General features: G+C 43.2%; 4 protein-coding genes across 4 annotated transcripts; 1 reads left to right on the top strand and 3 right to left on the bottom strand.

Moving 5' to 3' along the window:
- The first annotated feature begins 1220 nt into the window (after positions 1-1220).
- On the top strand, positions 1221-10410 carry LOC100824916 (probable LRR receptor-like serine/threonine-protein kinase At1g56130). Its single transcript, XM_024460684.1, has 23 exons — positions 1221-1441; positions 1516-1711; positions 2220-2225; positions 2782-2853; positions 2967-3038; positions 3298-3369; positions 3459-3530; positions 3617-3688; positions 3945-4016; positions 4230-4304; positions 4435-4506; positions 4579-4659; positions 4872-4937; positions 5077-5121; positions 5224-5288; positions 5376-5755; positions 5917-6118; positions 6203-6367; positions 6456-6574; positions 6867-7077; positions 7157-7388; positions 7476-7626; positions 9857-10410. The coding sequence occupies exons 1-23, from the start codon at positions 1318-1320 to the stop codon at positions 10253-10255; spliced, it is 3021 nt and encodes a 1006-aa protein (XP_024316452.1). The 5' UTR covers positions 1221-1317; the 3' UTR covers positions 10256-10410.
- Positions 10411-12289: 1879 nt separating this feature from the next.
- LOC100831453 (cysteine-rich and transmembrane domain-containing protein WIH2) lies at positions 12290-13212 on the bottom strand. The gene is made up of 2 exons (XM_003573486.4): positions 12848-13212; positions 12290-12753 (listed from the first exon to the last, which is right to left on the bottom strand). The coding sequence occupies exons 1-2, from the start codon at positions 13072-13074 to the stop codon at positions 12708-12710; spliced, it is 273 nt and encodes a 90-aa protein (XP_003573534.1). The 5' UTR covers positions 13075-13212; the 3' UTR covers positions 12290-12707.
- Positions 13213-14935: 1723 nt separating this feature from the next.
- LOC100831149 (cysteine-rich and transmembrane domain-containing protein WIH2) lies at positions 14936-15906 on the bottom strand. The gene is made up of 3 exons (XM_003573485.4): positions 15728-15906; positions 15411-15630; positions 14936-15308 (listed from the first exon to the last, which is right to left on the bottom strand). The coding sequence occupies exons 1-3, from the start codon at positions 15741-15743 to the stop codon at positions 15263-15265; spliced, it is 282 nt and encodes a 93-aa protein (XP_003573533.1). The 5' UTR covers positions 15744-15906; the 3' UTR covers positions 14936-15262.
- A 2802-nt stretch (positions 15907-18708) lies between these two features.
- Positions 18709-19983, bottom strand: LOC100824298 (UPF0481 protein At3g47200). Its single transcript, XM_003571472.2, has one exon. The coding sequence runs from the start codon at positions 19981-19983 to the stop codon at positions 18709-18711; it is 1275 nt and encodes a 424-aa protein (XP_003571520.1).
- Positions 19984-22942: the final 2959 nt, after the last annotated feature.

The following is a 22942-nucleotide window of genomic DNA, read 5'->3' as shown; positions in this document are numbered from 1 at the left end:
TAGTAGATATGCAGAGCGATATGTAAGTTTTACAAAATGCTAAATTTAAATCTAGTGGTTAGGATTTTAGGGAGGGGGTGGGAGTCATAAGCAGGAATTGTATGTTCTGGCATGTCAACCTTGTTGAATAATTAAGTATTTTCGATGAATATTTAATTCAAAAAATCATGGCATAAATCAAGTAGCATATTACATCATGCAAACTAGACAAACTAAACAGCAACGCACAGCGATCAAACTCGTCTAATTCTACAGCATGAGTAATATAACTACTAAATAAAATCAATAAGAAAGAACAGATTACGTACAGTACGGTGCCCTTCTCCTGAGTTGGTTGTTCCTTGTTGATGAATTTGTTGAAGTCGGTGACGAGTCTAGCGGCGTCGATGTTCAGCCAGCTGCAGCAGCCGACTTGGCAATCTCCTGGGCAGCTGCCAGCGCCTGCGCTTGCATCTGAGCAGCAGCAACCGCCTGTTGTTCAATCTGCTGCTGTTGGAGTAGAGCAGCCTGCTGCTACTGAGTTTGGAGTTGGGCAACCTGCTGCTACTGAGCTTGAGCGGAAGCCTGAGCCGCGGGATCATGGTTGTTGGGGACAATGTTGGCCATTGGTGATGGAGAAACATGGACGTGATGAAGCGAGCAGTCGCGTGAGAACGCTCTCCAAAAATCTTATTGACCGTCTTCCGGGCAGGATCACGAAGGTCGGGGTTCCGGAGGTCTGCTCTCCCGGCAAGCTGTGCACGCAGCCGACGGGATAGAGTAGAAGAAGGCGGCGAACAAAGAAAGAGATTGGATCATGGACGCGACGCCGGCAGATGTCTGTTCGGTTTAAAAAACCAACCAACATTGATTTATAAAACCAAAATCGATTCCGCAATGCCAAAAAGATAAGTACGACCCGACTCGATCCCTTGCTCACCTGAATAGGCGAGCGTAGGAGGAGCTCGTGTGGGGATATTCTCTTGCTCACCTTGTTGATAGGTGGGATACCAATATTTTTTATATATTGGTCCAACTTTCCTTAAATTAGCAAGGTGGGAATATTTCACTTTCCAACAAACCTCAGAAATTTGAGATTTTTCAGAAATTAATTTCAGATTGGATTTTGGGCCCTAGTCCCAAATTCCAACAAACTTATGGGAAATCAGAACATTATACAAGCTGCTGACATGCGAATACTGGCTAATAAAAAGTCTTCTGCCACCAGCTGTCAAAAAAAGAAGTCTTCTGCCACCAAATAGCGATAGCATTCTAGGCACCCTCTACCATTAATCTCAATCTCAATCTCAGGGAGGGAGAGAAACAGAGCAGCTAGCGATGCGGCCAAGACATGGAGGTTTGGCGTTGGTTTGGCCTTGTGGTTGCTTGAGCGGCCTTGTGCTGCTGCTCTTCGCGCTGTCTGCTCGAGCTCAGCGGCAAGCAGAGACGGATCCATCCGAAGGCACTTCCTACCTCTTCCATTCGATTCCTCTGATTAACGCGTTCAAATGATCAGCTGCATACATATATACGCAGTGGCCGCGCTCAACGCCATCTTCCGGCGGTGGGGCCTGCGCGCGCCGCTGTCGCCGCCCTTGTGGAACATCAGTGGCGAGCTCTGCAGCGGCGCCGCCGTCGATGACACCGAGTTGGATACCGCCGTCGACTTCAATCCGGGCATCAAGTGCGACTGCTCCTACAACGTCAGCACCGTCTGCCACATCACAAGACTGTGAGTTCACTCCTTTCGATCCCAAAATATTCCGAGTAAATCCTAGAGAAAAAGTCTATATTTTCAACCCCGATTCCAGGAATCAGGAGGTAAAGGTCCATCCCAAATAATCGGAGTAAATCCTAGGCAGGGGGTATCTTTTTGGTTACTCAATATTGCCACAACTGTCGTTAGATGAGCTTCTCTAAAAATCCTGCCATGAATTAGATAAACTATTGCGGCAGAAAAAGTGGGCCAAGCCAAAAGTCCAGTAGTCCACCACACCTATGACAAACTTTGGTGAATGCCAAAAGGATTGTTCTAGCAATCCATATAAGGCAATCTTCTTTGACGAACTTGTTGAGAAAAATGAAGTGACCGAATGACATTTTGGCATGGTTATCAACTTACCATACAGTTGTTTGCATAACATTGGTGTGAATAGTTGTTGAATGTTCTCATTCTAGTCGATGCACTAATTTTGAGATGTAATCCTGTTTCTTATTGAATTGTTCTTCTATTTATGCAGGAAAGTGTACGGACTAGATGTGGTTGGTCAGATTCCAGCGGAATTGCAAAATCTAACTTACCTGACAAACCTGTATGAACACTAAAGGACATCCATTTAAAGCATTACAGAAACTTACAGACGAGAGGTAGTACAGTAGACTATCTGTTCTAGTTTTACAGCTATAGGTTATGTGGAGTGAACAGAGAGCTTCCGTGTTTTATACATTGCACATAGAGTTTGTTAGTTAATTACTTGGTCAGGCTTTCAGTAGATATGTCATTTAATTGGCTGTGTTGATTTTCAAGAGGTAGAAAACAGCATCAGCAAATATGTTACTTCCTTTATTTACATTCCATTTTCAGTTAAAATGGTTTTCTCAATACAAATAAGTTCCCACTATTACGGTTCATGCCAATCGATAACCTCTATTTTACAGATCATCCTGGTAACATGTTAGTTCTAATTGCATTTAGATTGTAAGGCCTATATGAATTAAATGCTGCTGTCCGACGCCCAATAAGTGTTTCCGCAGATAAATCTAGAAACCTTAGTTGTACACTGGTTATCTGATACCTTGCAGGAATTTAGTGCAAAATTACTTAACTGGATCTTTACCAGCATTCATTGGAAAGCTGACTCGGTTGAAGTACCTGTAAGAATTACATTTCATGTTTCTTCGAAACATTTAAATATATACTAATGGTAGTACTATTATCTGGTATCTTGTGAGTCCTTAACTTGCTATGCTCTTTTCAAAATTACAAGAGCTCTGGGAATCAATGCATTAACTGGAGTTGTACCTAGGGAGCTCGGTAACCTCAAGAATCTCATAGCACTGTAAGAGAATATCTCTCATAGCACCTCAAGAATCTCATCGCAACTCAAATCCACAAGAATATATTCTAGCCATGTGGAGATTGTTGATCTGTTAGTACATTTTATTTGCGGTGCTCAGAATCTTATTGCTTATTTCTTGTAGAAGTTACTGCCACAAAGTAAAGAAAAAGTACCGCCTCCATAAATCAAACACCTGATTTTTTATGTACCAACTGTGTCATGTTTGTATTTTCTGAACCTCCATTTCCTTATGTTTCAGGGGCATCAGCACCAACAAGTTCGTCGGCCCACTTCCTGAAGTAGTAGAAAACTTGACCCAACTTGAGCAACTGTTATGTCTTGGTTATGCTTGACCTACCTTTTCTTGTAAAACACATGTACCGAAATTGAGCATAACCATTTCTCTTTTTTTTATTCCAGGTATATTGATAGTTGTGGTTTAAGTGGAGAGCTACCACCTAACTTTTCAAAACTTAAGAACCTGAAAATACTGTAAATTCTCTTATTGCACTTTCTGTTATAAAGGCACATGCAGATGTGCTACAGTCAGTGCAGTAACTTTGTTCTTATGCATTCAGATGGGCATCAGATAACGAGTTTACTGGGAAGATACCTGATTACATTGGAACTTTATCAAATTTGATAGAACTGTAAGATATCACATGGTGAATTTGTTACTTTTGCAGGCTCTAGTTCCCTTGTTAGTAAAAATAATTGTGACGAGAAATGATCCACATGTTTTCGGGGTTCATGATAGGAGTAGACTGAAGCTGCTGCTGTTTCTATCTTTCTTTTACCATTCTATATCTCCCCATGTGTCACATTTAGTGACCGGGTGACTATGCTTTCATGATTTGTAAATGAGTTGATTCTTTCTCTGCTTATTAGATGTATGTGTCAATGCAGGAGACTCCAAGGAAATTACTTTGATGGTCCCATTCCTGCAAGTTTTTCTAATCTACTCAAGTTAACAAGTTTGTAGGTTCTTCCTACTTTAAATCGGGCATATGGTTCATTAACTTTTATATTGTGAAGGCGAATAGGTGATTTAACGGGCGAGGTGTCTTCCTTGGATTTTGTGGTTAACATGACATCTTTGAGTATTTTGTACGATGATATAGTTTGTACTTAATAACTTCTTTGTGTTTTGGCATGTGGGATACCCTAAAGCTTTTTATTCTCTTACTGCAGAGTCCTGAGAAACTCCAGGATATCTGACAACCTTACTTCAGTGGACTTCTCGAAATTTGCACAACTTAATTATCTGTAAGAAAATATTGGATGTTTTTTACGAATTTAACATTACTGGGAATTGTTTTAAACCTAATTGTTTAGTTGGGACTTGGGAGGAAAGTGTTTGTGTGTAACGATCTTTATATGTTTCCGGCTGAATCAGGAACTTAAGTTTTAACAGCATCACAGGCGAAGTTTCTTCAATTCTTCTGAACCTGAGTTCTCTCACATTTCTGTAAGGATATCTGGATAGAATCTAGTTCTTCTATTAGTCCTATTTTAAGGATTTCAATTTTCAAAAACTAAGGTTCATCGAGACCAGTTTTCTTGGGAGCAATAACCTCTCTGGGAGCCTACCGGATACAAAAAGCCCTTCACTTCGTACCATGTAAGATGTTTTCTTCTATCAAGTAAAAAGATCTATTTTCTTCCTTTGTTCCAAGAGGTCTGTTGGTCTGTTTTATTCTATTTCATGCTGACAGGATGTATGCGCACCACGCCATGGAAGATGAATGATTGGTTTTTGTTTATATGTGGAGGATCTTGGTTATTCTCTTTCTTCATTGTTTTAATGAATATGCCTTAATATTTTTATTGTAGAGACCTTTCATACAATATGCTCTCTGGAAGATTTCCATCGTGGGTGAACACAAACAATTCAAAAGTGTAGGTTTTTTAATAATTACACACAAAATCAATGCATTTATGTTACATTTTCATTTCGGAGTCTGAACTGTGAAACTATAGACTTGCATGCTGAACATAGCATTTTGTGACCAAACTGTCTGCATTGGTTTTCTTTTAGGAATTTGGTGTGGAACAACTTCATAATAGATAGCTCCAACAGCAGGTATTTTTTTCTTAGATCATTTATCTTTTTTAATCTACATATGGAATACCGCAACTCGTAATTTAACTATGTCATTGAAGGTTGAGCTATCTACTTTGTCAGTATTTTGCCTCCAGGACTAAATTGCCTTCAGCGTGATACTCCATGTCTTAGTGGCTCTCCATCTTGTGAGCCCTTATCTCTTCATCCTTAGCAGCATCTTCCCTGGACAATACTAAAATCTGTATCACTTCTATGTTGATGTTAACTTGCAGATTCCTCCTTCGCGGTAGACTCTGGTGGTGAGACACCCATCAGAGCCGCAGACAACTCCATTTACGATCCTGATGATGCCAGTCTTCAGGGTGCATCATACTACGTTATGAACTCATCTAGATGGGGTGTTAGCAACACTGGGAAATTCATTGATACCAATGATGCGACTTACATAATAGACACTTCGAACCGGTTTACCAACACACTTGATTCTGAACTATTTCAGACAGCTAGAATGTCACCCTCTTCATTGAGATACTACGGCATTGGGCTTAAGAATGGCAATTACAATGTTTTACTTCAATTTTCTGAGATCTTTTTCCCAGATGATCAGACATGGAGAAGTGTGGGGAAGAGGATTTTCAATATATACATTCAGGTGGTTTATTCGTGCATATACCAGAGAATGATAACATCTTAATAGTACATAAAATCGTGGGAATGATTCCCATTTGTTTTATCAACTAAACTGATTCTACAACATTTCCTTTCTCTTCCTTGGATTTTTATATCTTTTGTTGTCTTGCCTGGTGCATGCAGGGAGAACTTAAAGAAAAGGATTTTGATATAAAGAAACAAGCAAATGGAAAATCTTACACTGTTGTTCCGAAGTTATATATTGTTCAAATTACGAATAATTTCATTGAGATTCGTCTCTTTTGGGCTGGAAAGGGCACCTGTTGTGTTCCTAAGCAGGGGCACTACGGGCCAGCTATCTCAGCATTAAGTGTATCTTCTTATGGTATTGTTACTTATGCTTATCACAATTCAATTAGTCCCATAAATCATCTTATAAACTCTATTTTCTATCTTACTCCTACTGTAGGTAGCAATAATGAAGGGGATCCTGGTCCACAGAAAAACAGCACAGCCAGTAAAACAGGTTTGGTTGTTGGAGTTGGAGTTTGTGTTGCAGTTTTAGGCCTTCTGGCACTCGTGGGGACTTTTGCCTGGAGACAGAAAAGGAGGAGGTTAGAGGTGGAAATGGAAGGTAACACAAACACTAACATTGTTGGGGTAATCATGGGGAGAAATTGACAGGTGCTTCCTTCTTGTTTTATTGATGTGGTGTTTTATAGAGCTGTTCAGTATAGTTGGGCGGCCTAACGTCTTCAGTTATGGTGAAATAAAATCAGCTACCGGAAATTTTAGTCCTAGTAACATTCTCGGAAAAGGGGGATATGGACTTGTTTACATGGTCAGTTCCAGTTCCAGTTGAATTTTTTAACTTATACTCCCTAAGAATTTTTGAACTTATACTCCCTCCGTTCCATAATTCTTGTCTCAAATTTGCCCAAAAATGGATGTATCTGTTCCTAAAAAGTGTCTAGATACATGTAAGATTTCGACAAGAATTATGGAACGGAGGGAGTATCAATTATGCTTGTTTGGTTCTAAAATTCATTGAAGATTTGTACTGTTCATGATCTACTAAATATAGTATATACTTGTTTCATGCTGAAATCACGAGCTGTATCTTTTGCGTATAGGGTGAGCTACATGATGGGAGAATGGTAGCTGTAAAACAGCTGTCTCCTACATCTCATCAAGGGAAAAAGGAGTTCATGACAGAAATTGCCACCATATCTGCAGTTCAGCACCGAAACCTTGTGAAGTTGCACGGTTGTTGCATTGGCAGTAAGGCACCACTTTTGGTGTACGAGTACCTGGAAAATGGGAGCCTCGATCGAGCAATCTTCGGTACTTCAAGTTGTCATTAGCCACCTCAACTGGCACCATTATAACTTTCCAGGTGTCTAAAGCTTCGGTGAAAATGCAGGCAAGACGGAACTGAACCTCGACTGGAGAACACGTTTTGAGATATGTGTAGGCATTGCAAGGGGTCTAGCATATCTCCATGAGGAGTCCAGCATGCGTATAGTGCACAGGGACATCAAAGCCAGCAATGTGTTGTTGGATGCTGATCTCAACCCTAAGATCTCTGACTTCGGGCTGGCTAGGCATTACAAGGACAGCATGACTCATGTTAGCACAGGAGTTGCTGGCACACTGTAAGAACATCTCCTGACCTTCTTAATTAGTCTTGTGCACCTTCATAACTAAAATTTAATCAGACACTTACCATGCTATGGTTCTAGTGGTTATCTCGCGCCTGAGTATGCCATGATGGGCCACCTGACAGAAAAGGCTGATGTTTTCGCATTTGGCATCGTGGTGTTGGAGATCATTGCTGGACGGCTGAATTTCGATGACAGTCTTGAGGAAGATGAGAAATATCTTCTTGGATGGGTGAGTTTTGCTATACGTATCTGACTTAAACAAAAATTATCTTCTACTCCCTCCGTTTCTAAATACTTGTCATGGTTTTAGTACAAATTTGCGCTAAAACCACGACAAGTATTTAGGAACGGAGGGAGTATTATTTGTGTAGTGTACTAAGGCTCAGTCTACGGTTGCTGAACTTATTTTATACTGTGAAAAAATACACATAAAGTAGGAAAAAAAATTGTTAGCCTAGGCAAAAGCTGGTTGAAAAAACTACATCATCAAATCTGTTAAGAGTATTAGAGTATTTCCTTTGTATGCATTTATGCTTTATATTTTCCTATAGTCTAGTCAGGCCCAAGGCCCATGTAATCTCTTGTATATGTTTCTAGTCAATCAATGGAGAAACTGATTTGGCCTTCAGACATGGTAGCAGAGCGTTAGGCCATCTCCGTAGCTTCCCCTTCATGTCTGCCGCCGCTGCATCCGCCGGCGAGTTGCTGGCTGCCGTCTCCCGTCACGCCGCCGACCTCGTTTCTAGTCCCGTTGGCCACCGCCATGCCGGCTGCTGTTTCCTCGACCGCTTGAGTCCAGGTCGGACTTGGTCGTCTCCGTCTCCCCTGCCTCCGATTGGTTTGCTGCTGTTTTGCTGAACCTCCGTCTCCACTGGCTTCCTCTTCCTGCTGTTGGCCTGCTCTGTTCTGTACATCCTTCCAATTCTTGTGTGGCAGATACAGGAGGGGTAGGATTTCCTGCAGTTTGATCTGTTCCTACACAAGTATAAGGTAGATTATGTGCTGCTGTTTGCCTTTGATTGCTGCAGAATTGGAGTGAGCTCGTTCCTGCAGTATGTGTGCTGGTTACGAGCAGAGAAGCAGGTCTTTACTTGTGGGCTGATTTGTTTGGATAAGAAGTTGGCTACTGGTGCTGCCGTGTCGGTCCGCATTTTTCATTACTGGCTGCACATCATGAATTCTGACGGTCTGCTTGGTCCTTGTCCTTCCTTGTGTCATAGAGCTGATGTTGTTGTTCCCATTTCAGCCCCCATCAGTTTGCAATGTTTTGCAACTCAATTGACTCAGTTTCAGAACCAACTTAGCAATCCTCAGACCCAATTGAATCAGTTGCAAGCATCGTTGAATGGATCTATTAGTAGTCATGCTTCATCATGTTCTGTGTCAAGTGTTAGCGCTCCTTGGGTGTTGGACTTTGGGACTAAATCAGAGATCCTTTGGCTTCGTTGGTTACTGGCTGATCTTGGTGTTTCATGTGATGCACCAACATCACTTCTTTGTGACAGCCATGGTTTTCAAAGCGTCGCCTAGGCGTCGAAGCGCCCAGCGACGTCAAGGCGTCGTTCTCGCCTTAGAATTCGAACTAAAGCGTCCAGGGGCGTCGCCTAGGCGCTGAAATCGCCGCTTCGCTCGTTTCTGGACGCTGTCGATAGAAGGTCGAGCGGGAAACAGAAATCGGCGGGAGAAATTGGGGGGCAAACAGAGTGGGGAGAGAGAGGGAAACACAGCAGTGGTATAAATCGAGGGAAAAGAGAGAGAGGAGCTCCCGCCAGATCCCATCCTCCTCCGCGGGCCCTTCCCCTCTCCGGCCAAGATCTTGCTCCACCGTCCCTCCCTTGAGTGCTCATGGATTTGGTGGTCTGTGGCGTGGCGGCTGCAGTGCGTGGGGAGCACGGGAGAGGGAGAAGGAAGAAAACCCTTTGTTCAGTTGGGCCAGCATGGGCCATATTCAACAGTTCCCCCAGCGCATTGCAAAAATGACTAAGGCGTCGCCTCGCCGCCCTTTGAGCGCCTAGGCGTTGAGCCCCCTCCCCGACGCCTTAGAGCGCCTGGACGCTTTAAAAACCATGGTGACAGCACTGCAGCGATTCAGATTGCTAATGATCCTGTCAAACATGAGCTAACCAAACACATCGGTCTCCAATATGTCCATCGGAGCTTCAGGTGGCAGATTTCTTCAACAAAGCTCAAACTAGAGAACAACACAAACTCCATATTCTCAAACTCAATGTTTCAGATCCACCTTGAGTTGTGTGTGTGTGTGTTATTAAGAGTATTAGAGTATTTCCTTTGTATGTATTTAGCTTTATATTTTCCTATAGTCTAGTCAGGCCCAAGGCCCATGTAAGCTCTTGTATATGTTTCTAGTCAATCAATGGAGAAACTGATTTGGCCTTCAGACAAAATCCACCTCAATACCAAACTCAGCTTAACTTTATTAACCTAACTTTGGCTTGCAGGTCTGGCGTCTACACGAGAGCAAACAGACACTTGAACTGCTAGATGCTAGACTTGCAGAATTTGATGAGCAAGAGGCAGCGCGAGTTATCAATGTTGCTCTTCTTTGCACGATGGGCATGCCACAGCAACGCCCGCAGATGTCGAAGGTCGTGTCCATGCTCACAGAAGATATCGAGATGACCGACGTGGATACAGCTATGAGGCCTAGATACGTCCCTGATTGGCAGCTCAAGATCTCGAGCACTGGCTACTCTTCTTCCGGGTATTCAGTTCAACAGTCTTCAGGAAGCCGAGTCAGTGCACCTTCGAGCTCAAGCAACAAGCCCGGGCTCCACAGGGACACCTCCCCGCTGGCTCTGTCGGCTTGTTCTAGCGGTGAGATCGGTGGGGCGAGGTGAATGCTTGTGCCCTGCTGATTCTGGTTTGAGATCACAACCCGGATCCTGTACTTCTGAACATCGTTCCTCATTTCGTTGTGATAACTGGAATGGATGTACTCATATTTTATTAATTTTTCTGCTCAGTTGAAAAAGACTGGTGTGTTTTTCTTTCATAAACATGAAGACGACTGGCCTCTTTGTTTCAAAGGATTTTTTGGAAACAAAAGGAGACTGTAATCCTTGGAACTTTTACTATGCGGGTTGTTTGGTTCTTGTTTGACTTGTACGATTGTAATTAGTATTTTTTTTCGTAAGTGTGCCTCAATATATTTTGTACTCCCTCCGTCCAATAAAAGATGTCTCAACTTTGACTAATTTTGAATGCATCTATACACTAAGTCATGTCTAGATACATTCAAATTTTAACAAACTTGAGACATCTTTTGTTGGACGGAGGGAGTAGAAAATTTTCCATTGGCACAAACAACTTGCAAAAAGGAATGGTTTTCCTATGGTGCAATGAAAGGTCTTTTGGTGATTCCGTGAAAGTTCGTGTGGTATGCAATCATATAGGATAATAAGATTAAACAAAACATGCTATTGAATCCAATTTTTACATGTTTTTCTTTTATAATAGCTTCCATGTTTCACTTTTGTGCGAAGACAAGAAATAGATTAAAAACTTTGAGAAGAATTTGGTGCTGCATTTTGCAGTATTCTTCACCATTTTGCATCAAATAACACATGTTTTGCATCGGAACGAAGGTTGAAACTTTCCATAAAAAAAAGGTTGAAACATAATGGATGGAATGGCAGTCCGCCACATATTCTTCAGAAAATTGAAGTTTCCACACATTTGCCATTAGAAAAATCAGACAGTTATTTTTTAAAACTAGGTAAATGCGCGGAATTAAAAATATAATTGTGCTTGAGTTGTTTAAATGTTCTTCAATTTTTTACTAAATAAGAATTCTCTCTGAATATTTCTTTGAAAAAGCAATTACCTCAAAACATAATCAAACATAATCAAAAAATCGTGATATGTAACACATAGAATGGGTGGCAATTAAATGATTCAGTAGCAAACAACGGAGCAATCTCGGTGGAGGAAAGACCACTAACTCAGATATCAACATGAACACGAACATGGGCGCCCCCAGTGAGATGCAACGACTCAGCGTGGCAAAGATGTAGAATTCTTTTGTATGTATTGAGTCCTGTTGGTGAGTGATGACTTCATATGATTGAGATGGAAGTACATCAAGCAGAAGAATGTCTCATCAGGGTATTGACGACGCAGCCATGCACTCTGAGGCAAGTTGAGATTTCAGACAATCAGATCCTGGTAACGGCGACATGTCAACAACTCTGAATACAAAGCGTACTATGCATGACCACTGAAGATTCAGATGGAAAATTGTGTTGGTCCTGTATCCCCTCTCATATTTGAAGTCCTGTGTTTATCTGTTGCTGGTTAGGCCAGTTAATTGGTCTCTTGCTTTTGAGTTTGATTCGGACTTTTTGGAGCTTTGGTGTGTTAGGTGGCCTGCTCTTGATAGAGAGATAGGATGGATTTCGCCATGGTGATGACTCAGCAAGTTCTTGCACTTCCATCCAGCCAGCCGGCACCTAATCTTGTCGAGCAGTGGCTGAAAATCAACCTTCCGGAGTCTCTGGAAGTGGAGGCCAAGGCAATGACCAATCCGAGCCATGAAGCTGGCGAGGGTATCATCGAAGTCAATGGCAGATCATATCATCTAACAGTCGAAACCTTAGTCTTTTGCCATGTTGGTGACCAGATCATCTAATTCTGGTGTTATGTCACAGAATGTAGTAAGATTTATGTTATGCAGTTTAATGTAGAGCTTGAATTGGGCCGGGTGCAGCGTCGCATCCAGCAACACATTCAACGGCCATATAGTATAATTCAAAATGTGATTTAACTGTCCATATATTATACGAAAATATAATCACTCTGCTTCATATTAAGTGACTTAAATTTATTCAAATATGCATGTATCTATATCCAAAAAACGTTTAGATACATACATATTTCAGCACTTAATATGGGACGGAGGGAGTACATGACGCACAAAAGATCGCGTGAAAAGTATACTCCCTCCCTCTGTTCCATATTTATTGACACGGGTTTAGCACAACTTAACATACATGACAAGGAGGAAGTACATAACATACATGCGCATACATACAAAATGTTGCTTAAGCAGCAACAAACTTTACAATACACAAGGAAGAAACCATGCAACAAGAGCAGAACACGCCACCAGAGAGGAGAAAAAAAAAGAATGATCAGGTACACGGCATGGGCATTCCAGGCTCGAAAGCAAATCAATCAACCGTGCATGATGAACACCTCCTCCCTGCTCAGCCCAGTGATCAGAGCGCGTGTATGTAATGTAATGTAAGCGCTCCATGATCACGAGACGAGCATCGGACAAGCTCGATCAAATCAGAAGCAGGCGTCGAGGAGGCAGCAGCAGCAGAGCGCCGCGCAGCTGCAGCAACAAAAAGGAAGCAATTAAACTTTGCTGTTCAAAGAATCAGAGTGCAGAGTGGAGAGAATTCAGAATAAGAAGAAGTAGAGCTTACCATCCTTTCCAGAAGCCGCCGCCGCCGCCGTGGTGGTGATGGTGATGGCCGCGGCTGGTGGTCTCGGCGCCGGCGCCGGCGCCGGCTGGGTACTGCTGCTGCTCGTCCTGCACCTGTGGGTAGCCGGGCGGCGGCGGCGGCGCCACGTAGGCTTGCTGCTGCTGCTGCTGGCGTGCAGCCGGGTATCCTGCTGCGCCTGCGGGGGAAGAACCTTGCTGGTAACTCATGGTCGATCGAGACTAATTACTCTGTGCAGAAGATCGTGCGGAACAGAACTACTGTGATGTCTTTGGATCAAGATTCTCTGAAAACGGGGATGGAGGAGCAGGACTGCGTTGAGAACTTGAGCGTCTGGTGTCTATTTTATAGTAGAGGATTTTTCTCTGTACTACACACGGACGCTACGCTGAGTCGCTGATTGCCGACGCGGCAAAAGATTGCTTATCCGCGTTGCCTTGATCCAGCCCATGGGCTCTCGTTGTCGGCGCGTGGATATATGGCTCGTGTCGTCTCTTGAGTGGACAAGTGGCAACGGGTTGCTTTTGGTTTTTTGCTTCTCTAAAGTCAACGGTCAAACCTAACATGATGATCAAGGATAACGAGGATTAACCTTAGCACAAAAGACAGGAGTCACGAAATCTCGGAATCGACACCATTACCGTCTCACAATCAATTGGTATACCCTAAGCCATCTATTTCTTCGACGTGGTTCTCATCCGCGTTGGGGTTTTCTTTTCAGACGGGCACCGATGAATTGTACTCTTTTGCGACCCCAAAAAAGAGATACTCTTTTGCGAGGTCATGGCGACGGTGGCGGCAGCATAGCGGTAAAGAAGTCGTCGTAACTTGTAAGTAATAAAGGTTTTCTGACGGACTCCATGTTTTCTTGTCTTAGTGCAGCACTAATCTAGTGGAGACTTAGTTGTCTTGATTTTTAAACAAAAGTCTTAAATCTTAATCGACGTACCAGAATAGTCAGATTAGTATCTAGATGCCATCCTTACTCCCAATTCTCCGTCGTTTGTTCTGAATATCAAAACACAAAAACCAAATCCAACGGCTGAAAAATTGACTGAGCCCTAACTAAAAATCAAACGACTTGGATGTAGCATAATTGTTCCATTCAAGGTTTTTGATACGGAGTACCAAATACCCTTTTTCCTAGAAAGGGATATGGGGGTGGATTGCGGCAACCAGGAAATCGAAAAATACCGGATATTCACTTGACGAGATATTTTAATCAAATTTTGAATTCAATTTTTTTAAGGTAATCAAAGATAGTGGACGGAGCTATATCTCCTAATTTGAGGCTTACAGGTTTATTGGGATTAACAAAATTAGAATTAAAAAGACATGATTCCTTGTCAGCTAAACCCGTTTCTCTCAGGGATGGGGAGGGGGAATACGACCGCAACAAGTATCCTCTGTGGTCGCTTTCCGACTGGGCTAGACTATTTTCCTTTTTTGGGACATACATGTTGTCCTCTTTTCCCATTTCTAGGCCTACGTCCTTCTCCCGCAAGCTTTCAGTGAGCAATTATTGTGTCGACTTAAAATCTGTCTATCAGAGAGCAAATGTTTTTTTGAAATACCAAAACTTTCAAAATTCGCAAAGAAACATATACATTTTTAAGACATTTCAATTTTTGACTTTCACTTTTTCCTGAAAGTACTGTTTGGTTTTTCAACTTCTAATTTGTTCAGTTTTCAGTGTTTGTTTTCTCAACTTCCATTTTACCCAACCTTCAAATTTTTAGAAGAAATTCAAGGCTGCAACTTTCAATTTTTTGTTTTCAAAAGAACTATCAGATTATCAGATCTACTCCCAAAAATCAAAAAGAACTTTTAGTAAATTTTTGTTGAACTTTCAAATTTGAAACCAACTTGTTGATAAAATTTCAAATTTTAAGAATCTAGAATACGTACACCCTCCGATCTAAAATAAGTGTCTCAGTTTTGAACTAAGCATAGTTCAAATTTGCGACACTTATTTTAAATCGGAGGTCAACAGGTAGTAACTTATAGAAATTCGAAAAACTTCCATTCCAACACAGATCTGGGGCTTTCAAAAATTAACAGAGAAGAACACAGAGATCTAAAGATTTCACAAATTCTGTATTCACAACAAAGGCACCATCATCTTGAATTCAACAAGGGAAGTGGCGAGCAAGGCGAATAAGCCACCGGATGAGTCGCACACGTACGTCCATTTCGAATCATACAGAACGGGAAAAAAAAAATACCACCACCACCATCACACATAACAAAATGTGCTGAGCTACTAGTATACACACTCCCTCGATACATAGAGAAGTAACCCACAAACAAATGATCAAGATAACTGCACTGCACATAGGCGCGTAGCTAAGCTACTCATCATGCATGCCAGGATCGCGATGGACGCAATCTCGGAACTCAGAAGCAGGCGTCGAGGAGGCAGCAGCAGCAGAGCGCAGCGCAGCTGCAACAAAAAAAGAAGCAAACAATGTCAGGGGATCCTGATGCCTGGAGAATACAGGGTGTGGATTCAGAATTAATGGAAAAAGAAGAATAGCTAGCTCACCATCCTCTCAGGAAGCCGCCGCCGCCTCCGCCGTTGCCGTGGTGACCGCCATGGTGGTGGTGGTGGTGGTGGTGGCCGCGGGTCGTGGTTTCGGCTCCGGCGCCGGCGGGGTACGACTGCTGCAGCTGGTCGTCCTTCTCCATTGGGTAGCCGGCCGGCGGCGGCGGCGGCGCCACGTAGGCCTCCTGCTGCTGCTGCTGGTGGCCCTGGGGCGGGTATCCTGCACAAACCAAAAGAAACATTAATTAACATCGAACTCGAAGAATTGCAGATCTTGGCGCAGCCTGCGGTTGCTTCAGAAACAGAGTAGCACGTACCCTGCTGGTAGCTCATGGCCGTCGAACCGCTGGAACTAACTCTGCAGAGAGGAATATAGCACTCTTTTTTCTTCTTCTTCTTCTTCCTGACGAATAACTGAATAAGATGTGAGGAGGAGGAGGAAGAAGCGGCTTCCTTTGCTTTGCTTGAAGTGTGTAATGTAATGAGCGTGTGACGATGTACATTTATAGGGAGGCTGAACGCGATTGCTGAAGACGCGTCAAGGAAAGAAGAGGAAGAAGGAAGAGATTGCGAAAGGAAAGGGAGCCGACAAGCTAGGCTGCTGTACGTGTGCTTGCATTTGCTTGCCAGATGCCGCATTGATTCGGTTTCGTGCCCTTTAGCTAGCGCGGGCGGCCGCCGTTGGTGGATGAGAAACAGAGGACACGGGCCAGCAAGCGCCCTCGACGCCACGGCACGGTACGGCACGTCGGCAAGATGCTACTGGTAGTATGCTGAATTGAGTTACGCGCGCCGTGTGTTGGGTTTTTCTTTGCGGGTCGGCGGTGATTGAAAAGGGTCCGTTTGGACGATTTTTTTTATGGTTAATTGGATTTATGCTACTATTTATTCCATCGGTTGAAAATACGACATTACAAAAATTTGATTTGGAGAAATGCCTCTCTAACTTTTTTATATCTCTAACTATGTCATTCTGTCCGCTTAAAACCAATTACTGTTCATAAAATACATGTATTTCAGCGTGTACAACGGCACATGCCTCCACTTTTTTTAGGGTTCGTTAGGGTCAGGATAGAGGAGCGCGTGGGGGATAATAAGAGCAAGAGAAATAGAACTGTTTGACTTGGGATGGAAAAAAAACTGTTCGTATAAAACTATGTATATACGTATTTAGACAGTATACATGATGGTATTGGACAAAATGGCATGGCTAGACGTATAAGAAAGTTAGAGTGGCATTTTTCCAAATCAAGACCGGTAAAAATTATAATGAAATAGACCCAATTAACCCTTGATAATATGTGGTGTGTCGCGGACACTTGAAACTTTCGTCCATCTACCGGCGACACTGACACAAGATGACGATAATGTCAAAAATGGGCATCGGGTTCTCGTGAGAGAGAAAAAAAACTAAAAAAAGGCATCGGTGAAACGAATGAAATCGCCTCCTGCCTATGCTCTTTCTTCCTCGGATATCCTTATTCTCTATATCTAATTTCTCCTCCTCTCCGCCGGGTTTTCAACACATATATGGTATCAGATTCGTATCGATTGGGCGGGATTTCTTTGACCTGGCGCGCAGCGGCAGGGGAGGTGCATGGTGGGTGAGAGGCTGCGCCGTTAGCTTCAATCAAGGAGAACCTTGACCTGTTGCCTCTTGTGCGGGTGGAGGGGGAAGGAAAGAATCAACGACGAGTCCATGGCACGACGGTGGTGGAGCCGACCTGCTGCGACCTTGGCTCAAACCGCTGGCCTCCGGGATGGGCATGGAGAGACACCGCGCCGCCCACCGGCCACGGACTTCCACACTTGGCCTGGGCTTCGACGCCGGCAGCAACCATGCTGATGCTGGGGCTGCAGCTTCCGCGGGTCATGTCTTGGAGTGTTCATCAAGTTTCCTCGGAGTGTACCTCGACCTTGTGAGCGCTACTTCTGCTGTCTTCGAGCTGACCATGCCGACGCCCGCCACCTGTTCGACGAAATGCTTCCATAAGGATACTGAACTGCAGAAATCTGCGTTAGTGCGGGAAGCGACTCTGGAATCTTCCTATGGATCATAGTTCTTCCCCGGCCTCTGCTTTGCTGGATAGCACTGTCAACCTTAGCCCTATGCCATCTGTCATTGCAGTTCAAATTGGCGGCGACACAAGTAAGATGTCACATGCAGTACCTCTCAAGGACACATGTACGGGATGAAGAGACTCCTAATCATGTGCTTACTCACGTCTGTGCCTTGTCAATGTTCCTGGAGCTTGATCCGGAAATGGCTTGTGGAGAAGGGCGGTGATACGGTTACACGTCAGTGGCCGACTCTACTCAGGGGTATAATCACTTGTTTTTCGCTGATGTGACGCATGACAGCACGCCATTACAATAGAATTTCAAGATGTCGCAGTTGTTCAGCAAAATACTACCATGGTGGTGAAGTGGATTTAGCCCCGGACTGGATGTAATCAATAGTACTCACAATTGTTCTTTCAGCAAATGGTTACCATGGATTAGTGGAAGGCCAGCTATACAAGGTGGTCGACTGTTTTTGCAAAGGTTCCATCATGGCAGCAAACTGAGTTCTTGGAGACTTCGGATAGAGAACTTTCATTCTGTGTTTGCCAACCTGTCCTTTGTGGAGGAGAGGTGGTTTCAGCCCTGGACAGATTGAGCAGACACACTTAGGGAGAACGCCATCATGGAGGCATGGCGGTTTCAGTCCAGGTCCTGGTGTCCGTGCCTTTGTTTTGATAATAACTGAAACTGAAACTGAAACATGAGTGTTCTACTGCAGTTCTGGATCAAGGGCTCTCTTGGGGAATTCTCGGTATTTATTGTAACATCAACAAAAGGTAAATTATAGTTCTTTGCCCACCATCCTTGCAAGGTTTAACACATGTTCAGTGAGGTTGTACAAGTGCATATTTAGTTGGGCAGAAGCCCAGAACTACAATATGCATATTATTGGGAGAATGGCGATTTTGTATGCTAGGACCTTATGTCTGGCCATTTAGATATTTCATGAGGTCAGCACAATGTTTTGGCTATCACACTGACTCTGTTAGCAGCCTGGAAAGTGCATATGTCATTACGAACAATACAGATAAATACTGGAGTAGGATTGCATATATGGAGTTTGTTCTGGACGGACACTCAATAATCAGAAAAAAATCAAAAGAGACACACGACACACCACACTCATACGCGAACTATACAAGTGCAAGAGACACAATTAATTCTGGATCATTGACAGTACAACATCACACCGGATAGCAGATCGAAAAGATGAACCAACAAAACTCCACAGAACCTATTTTGGCTGAGCTGGTTGTTTGAGACTTGCAAGGGTTTGGAAGATGCCCACGAGCACACTAACAAGAGAGATCAAGGCAACGATGGTCTTGTAGTGGTTGTAGAAGAACTTGTACACCAGGATGCGCACGCTCCTGTGACGCTTGTACACCCCAATCTTCGACAAGATGACGAAGTAGTGGTGGCCAGGGCGCAGGTGATGAGCGAGGCCCTTGAGGAAGACCAGCAGCTCCTTGTTGCTGAAGAGGCTGCGCACGATATGCTTAGCTCGCAGCTCATGCACGTCATCCTCCTTGTCGACGAGCATTCCAAGGATGCAGAGGTACGAGCAGACAACGAAGCCATCTTTAGGATAGCTGGTGGACGTGCACGTCTCGAACGCTGCCATGTTGACGAGCCAGCAAGCAGTGATGTCGTTCAGGAACAGTGGCCTCAGGGAGAGCTGACCGAAGACACGTCTTCGGTGGCTCATGTTCACCAGCCATGCCTTGTTGCTGGCGCCCGTCAGCTTGATGCCGATTTCCGCAAGCTCGATCGCACTAGTAGGCGAAGGGTATTCGTCACCAAAGTTCTCCTCCACTTTGCCAGGCTCCGGGCTGCCTACCTCATAGTGATGGAGGAGTCCAAGGAGATGTGGCGGCTTGTGCGGCCCCTCGAGGGTGACAGGAGGCTTTGTCTTCTCTGAATGCGAGCTGATGTTGAAATACGACGCCATGTCTTCAATAAATGGGGGCACTAGGGGAGCAACATAGGTAAAAAAGGTCATGAGAACGTGGAGCACCAGCCAAGGGAGCTGGTTTTCCAGAAGGAATATGTCCCTGAGAAGACATGGCCCTGTGGAGAGACACACCCGGTTTGCCAACAGAGTGCATTCCTTCTCCACATCCGTAGATATGTAGTATAGCAGGAAGCAGCCATCGAGGAACATCATTACCGCAAAGTCAGCATCGCTGAATTTTGCGACCGGGTCGTCGGTGTAGCAGCTTCGGGCCTCACCGACAAACGAGAGGATCTTGCTGTAGACTTCCTCAATTGGGTGCCCGGACTTGTTGCACAGGTAGTGGGCTGCCGCGTGCTTCACCTCCTCCATCTGTTGCAGTTGGGGTTGCCCATGGTGGTATGGACCAAGGGCAACGACACTAGGGGCGATGTATCGGTCAGCTTGGCAGCCGATGCGTAGCCCTTGTGGAAACCTATGGATCTTGGTTTCATTCTTGGAGAAATCGGCCTTGAGTCTCTCGGTCATCATTGTCACCTTCTCTTGGATAGGCATCCTTGCTGCTTATGTCTGCAAACTGCAAGTGCTACTATGCTTGTAACTTCTTCAGCTAATGCACCCAGCACAGTGCAGCTATGTACTCATATAGTTGCAGCTATTCAGAAGGAGGAGGCAGGCCTCTCAAGCCTGGGAGCTGTCTATCAAGAAATCAAAGGTCCAAGAAGCTAGCATTCCGGGGCGGAATCCTGAATAGGAGAGAGCACGCCAGGGTAGGACGTGGCATCACTGCTTTTGATTTTGATAAGCTGGACAATACGTGTGAGGTCTGGCAATCACAAGTTCCTTTGTCTTGTTCGTTTCTCATGTTGTTCAAAATGATTGTAACCCAAACATTTTGCTAGGGAGCTTTCCTGGACCGAGGGATTCTTTCCTGAACCTGACACTCAAAGCTTAGGAAGCTTGTATCGGACACAGAGAATTATTCTCGCCTTGTGCCAACATGATTCTTCCCATAAACTACATCTTCGTTACTACTACATTTATCCAACAGTATCTTCTTCAAAGCTTCCCAAATGATTGGTTGCTAGCTAACTTTATTTAAAGTGCCATCTTGTTGGACACAATTCCATCGCTTTTCCTCCTTTCTCCTGCGATGGTGAATCAGAAAGCGTGCATCTGTGCGAGAGAGGACAGAGGGTGAGCGGGTCAGATCACTTGGATGCTTAATTTAGTTTGAAAATGCGCTGGAGGTAACTTTGGTTTGAACTTTTACAGTCCAGAAGTTTGATATATAAAATTGGAGTACGTGCTATACCACGTGTATATATTATAAAGAGGTAAGTACCGCAGTATTTTCGTCGGTATGCAAGGTGTTGTATAGTCATTTGCCATTTCAAAACTACATGTGAATGGAGTGGAAATATAACACTGTCTAGTTCCTGTAGTTTCGGATCATTATTTCCCCTTGTACGTTCCAAGATTACAGCTAGTAGTAAGTGGATGTCATTTTTGCTTCAAGGTGGTTAAGGAGCTCATCCGATTAACTAACATTACATTTTGATTGCTGTAAATGCATTTGCCCGGTTTGGTTCACAGTTAGGTTCAGTCCAGTATGTTTGATTCATTATTTTGGTGATACATCCAGTGTGTAGCTACGCATGATATCCTAACGAATTAGCCGATTTGCTTCGTTATCATTCGTGAAATTTGAAGACGGGAAGGAGGCTGCCTGCTGGCTGTACAAGGCTGTTAAAGTTTGTGGGACTCAATTATCCCTGTACACTTTGAGGACCATGCTACAGGAGGAGCCACCTTCTTACAGCTTTGTCGGCAGTTTTCGGCATCTTGTTTCCATCTGTTCGCTTGAAGCACCCAAATAAACTTGTGAGTTACAAACGGAACTGAATAATACATTGGTGAAGCGCATCGTCGGCAGTACACAACACAAGTGATTGGCACTAGTTTTGTTTTCCCCATAATGAGAACCTTTATTGATATGTGACCGGCACTAGGTTTTTCTTTTTCCGATAATGGAAGTCTTCATTAACATGTGACTGATACTAGATGCCCTGCGCTCTTGGGAGACTAGATCAACCCTGGCGGTGGTCCTAAACTTCATTATCCGTGATGGGTCTTGTAAACGATGTCTGGACTCTGTATTAACAATGAGGTTGCTCCTTAGCTGCCTAACATGAATGAATGAATGAAGATAACAACAGTAAAATAGATGGTGCGCCAAAAGGAACTCGTGCAATGCACTGAAGTTGGTGTTATTTGAATTGGATAGATGACAAATACATATTGTGGTTCTCCAGCAAGTATATATGCAGCATCTCTTTTATCCCAAAAAAAAGGTTATTTTTTCTCTTGACATCAGAAATAAGTAAAAAATATTTTGGAATTATATGGTTTCTTATCTCAAATACACTCAATAATTTAAAATTCAAAGTCTTATTTAGAACTACATGTTGCTACCACAACACATTTGATGAATATAATAACATTCGGATGCAATTAAGATCGTAAAATTTTGGGTTAAATCAAAATTCTAAATTGTTGTTGGTATACAAGAACTCTAAATAAAATAGGAAGTGAATCTTTTTCCAAAAGAAAGTGAGGAAAGAACGTAGTGAGATCGCCATAGCTGGCACGCCAAGATCATCATCGGCGGCGCAACCATGAGAATTATGGTCGGAAATAACACAATCAAAGCTTCCTCGGCAGCACAGTGCGATGTAGTCACCGCAATTTCTCTGCGGTAATCCCCCGGCAGAGCGCATATGGTGATGATTACAGTAGCGAAATTATAATTACTATATATATTCAACATATTTAGAAAAAACAAATTAGAAAGACAATATAATTACTATTAATATTCAACATATTTTACATTCTATGTAGAGAAATCATCAACTATTATAAATATTTAATCAGATTTGTATCTCATACTCATAGTATACATAAACTATTATAAATATACTTATTTGCTGTCTAAAATTTTGATTATTAGTTATTGTTTGTTTTGCTACATCTCATATTAAAATGACGTTTTTTTAATATAAAATCAGTTTATCCGGTGTATTATCAAATTCTTTTGCCTTGTAATGTTGTGCAACTTTGATTGGTTGAGTAAAAAAAAGCTCATTTGGCTCTACTCTTATCCCTTGTTTCTTATCTTATTAATAACCATATCTAAGAGAAAGGGAATTAATCCATGTGCAATAAAGTTTCTATGTAGTTTACTCATCACCTAAGTAGATTGGTAAGGGGGAAACTTGCTTTTCGGTAATATATTAATATGTACCCCGCAACTAGTATGTCCCATTTATGACCATTAATAAATATTCCAATTTAGGGTACAAGATCATGATGTTGTTATGCACAACATATCTTGTTATAACGTTCTAGAGAGTAACTTGTGTATCTAATGTTAGGTGTATTGATGACGGTCCGATGGAGTATCCAGTGAAAACCAGTTTTACGGTGAAAGCTCATGAAAACCATCATAAAAAGC

This window comes from Brachypodium distachyon, chromosome 3, assembly GCF_000005505.3.
Source record: "Brachypodium distachyon strain Bd21 chromosome 3, Brachypodium_distachyon_v3.0, whole genome shotgun sequence".
Classification (NCBI taxonomy): Eukaryota; Viridiplantae; Streptophyta; class Magnoliopsida; order Poales; family Poaceae; genus Brachypodium; species Brachypodium distachyon.
This window is presented reverse-complemented; position numbering and strand designations above follow the sequence as displayed.

Coding starts and splice junctions, on each gene's coding strand:
- LOC100824916 (XM_024460684.1), top strand. CDS start 1,318: ATGCGGCCAAGACATGGAGGTTTGGCGTTGGTTTGGCCTTGTGGTTGC. Junction 4,660..4,871: donor AGCCCTTCACTTCGTACCAT/GTAAGATGTTTT, acceptor TTTTTATTGTAG/AGACCTTTCATACAATATGC. Junction 5,122..5,223: donor ATAGATAGCTCCAACAGCAG/GTATTTTTTTCT, acceptor CTACTTTGTCAG/TATTTTGCCTCCAGGACTAA.
- LOC100831453 (XM_003573486.4), bottom strand. CDS start 13,074: ATGAGTTACCAGCAAGGTTCTTCCCCCGCAGGCGCAGCAGGATACCCG. Junction 12,754..12,847: donor GGCGGCTTCTGGAAAGGATG/GTAAGCTCTACT, acceptor TTGTTGCTGCAG/CTGCGCGGCGCTCTGCTGCT.
- LOC100831149 (XM_003573485.4), bottom strand. Junction 15,309..15,410: donor GGCGGCTTCCTGAGAGGATG/GTGAGCTAGCTA, acceptor TTTTTGTTGCAG/CTGCGCTGCGCTCTGCTGCT.
- LOC100824298 (XM_003571472.2), bottom strand. CDS start 19,983: ATGCCTATCCAAGAGAAGGTGACAATGATGACCGAGAGACTCAAGGCC.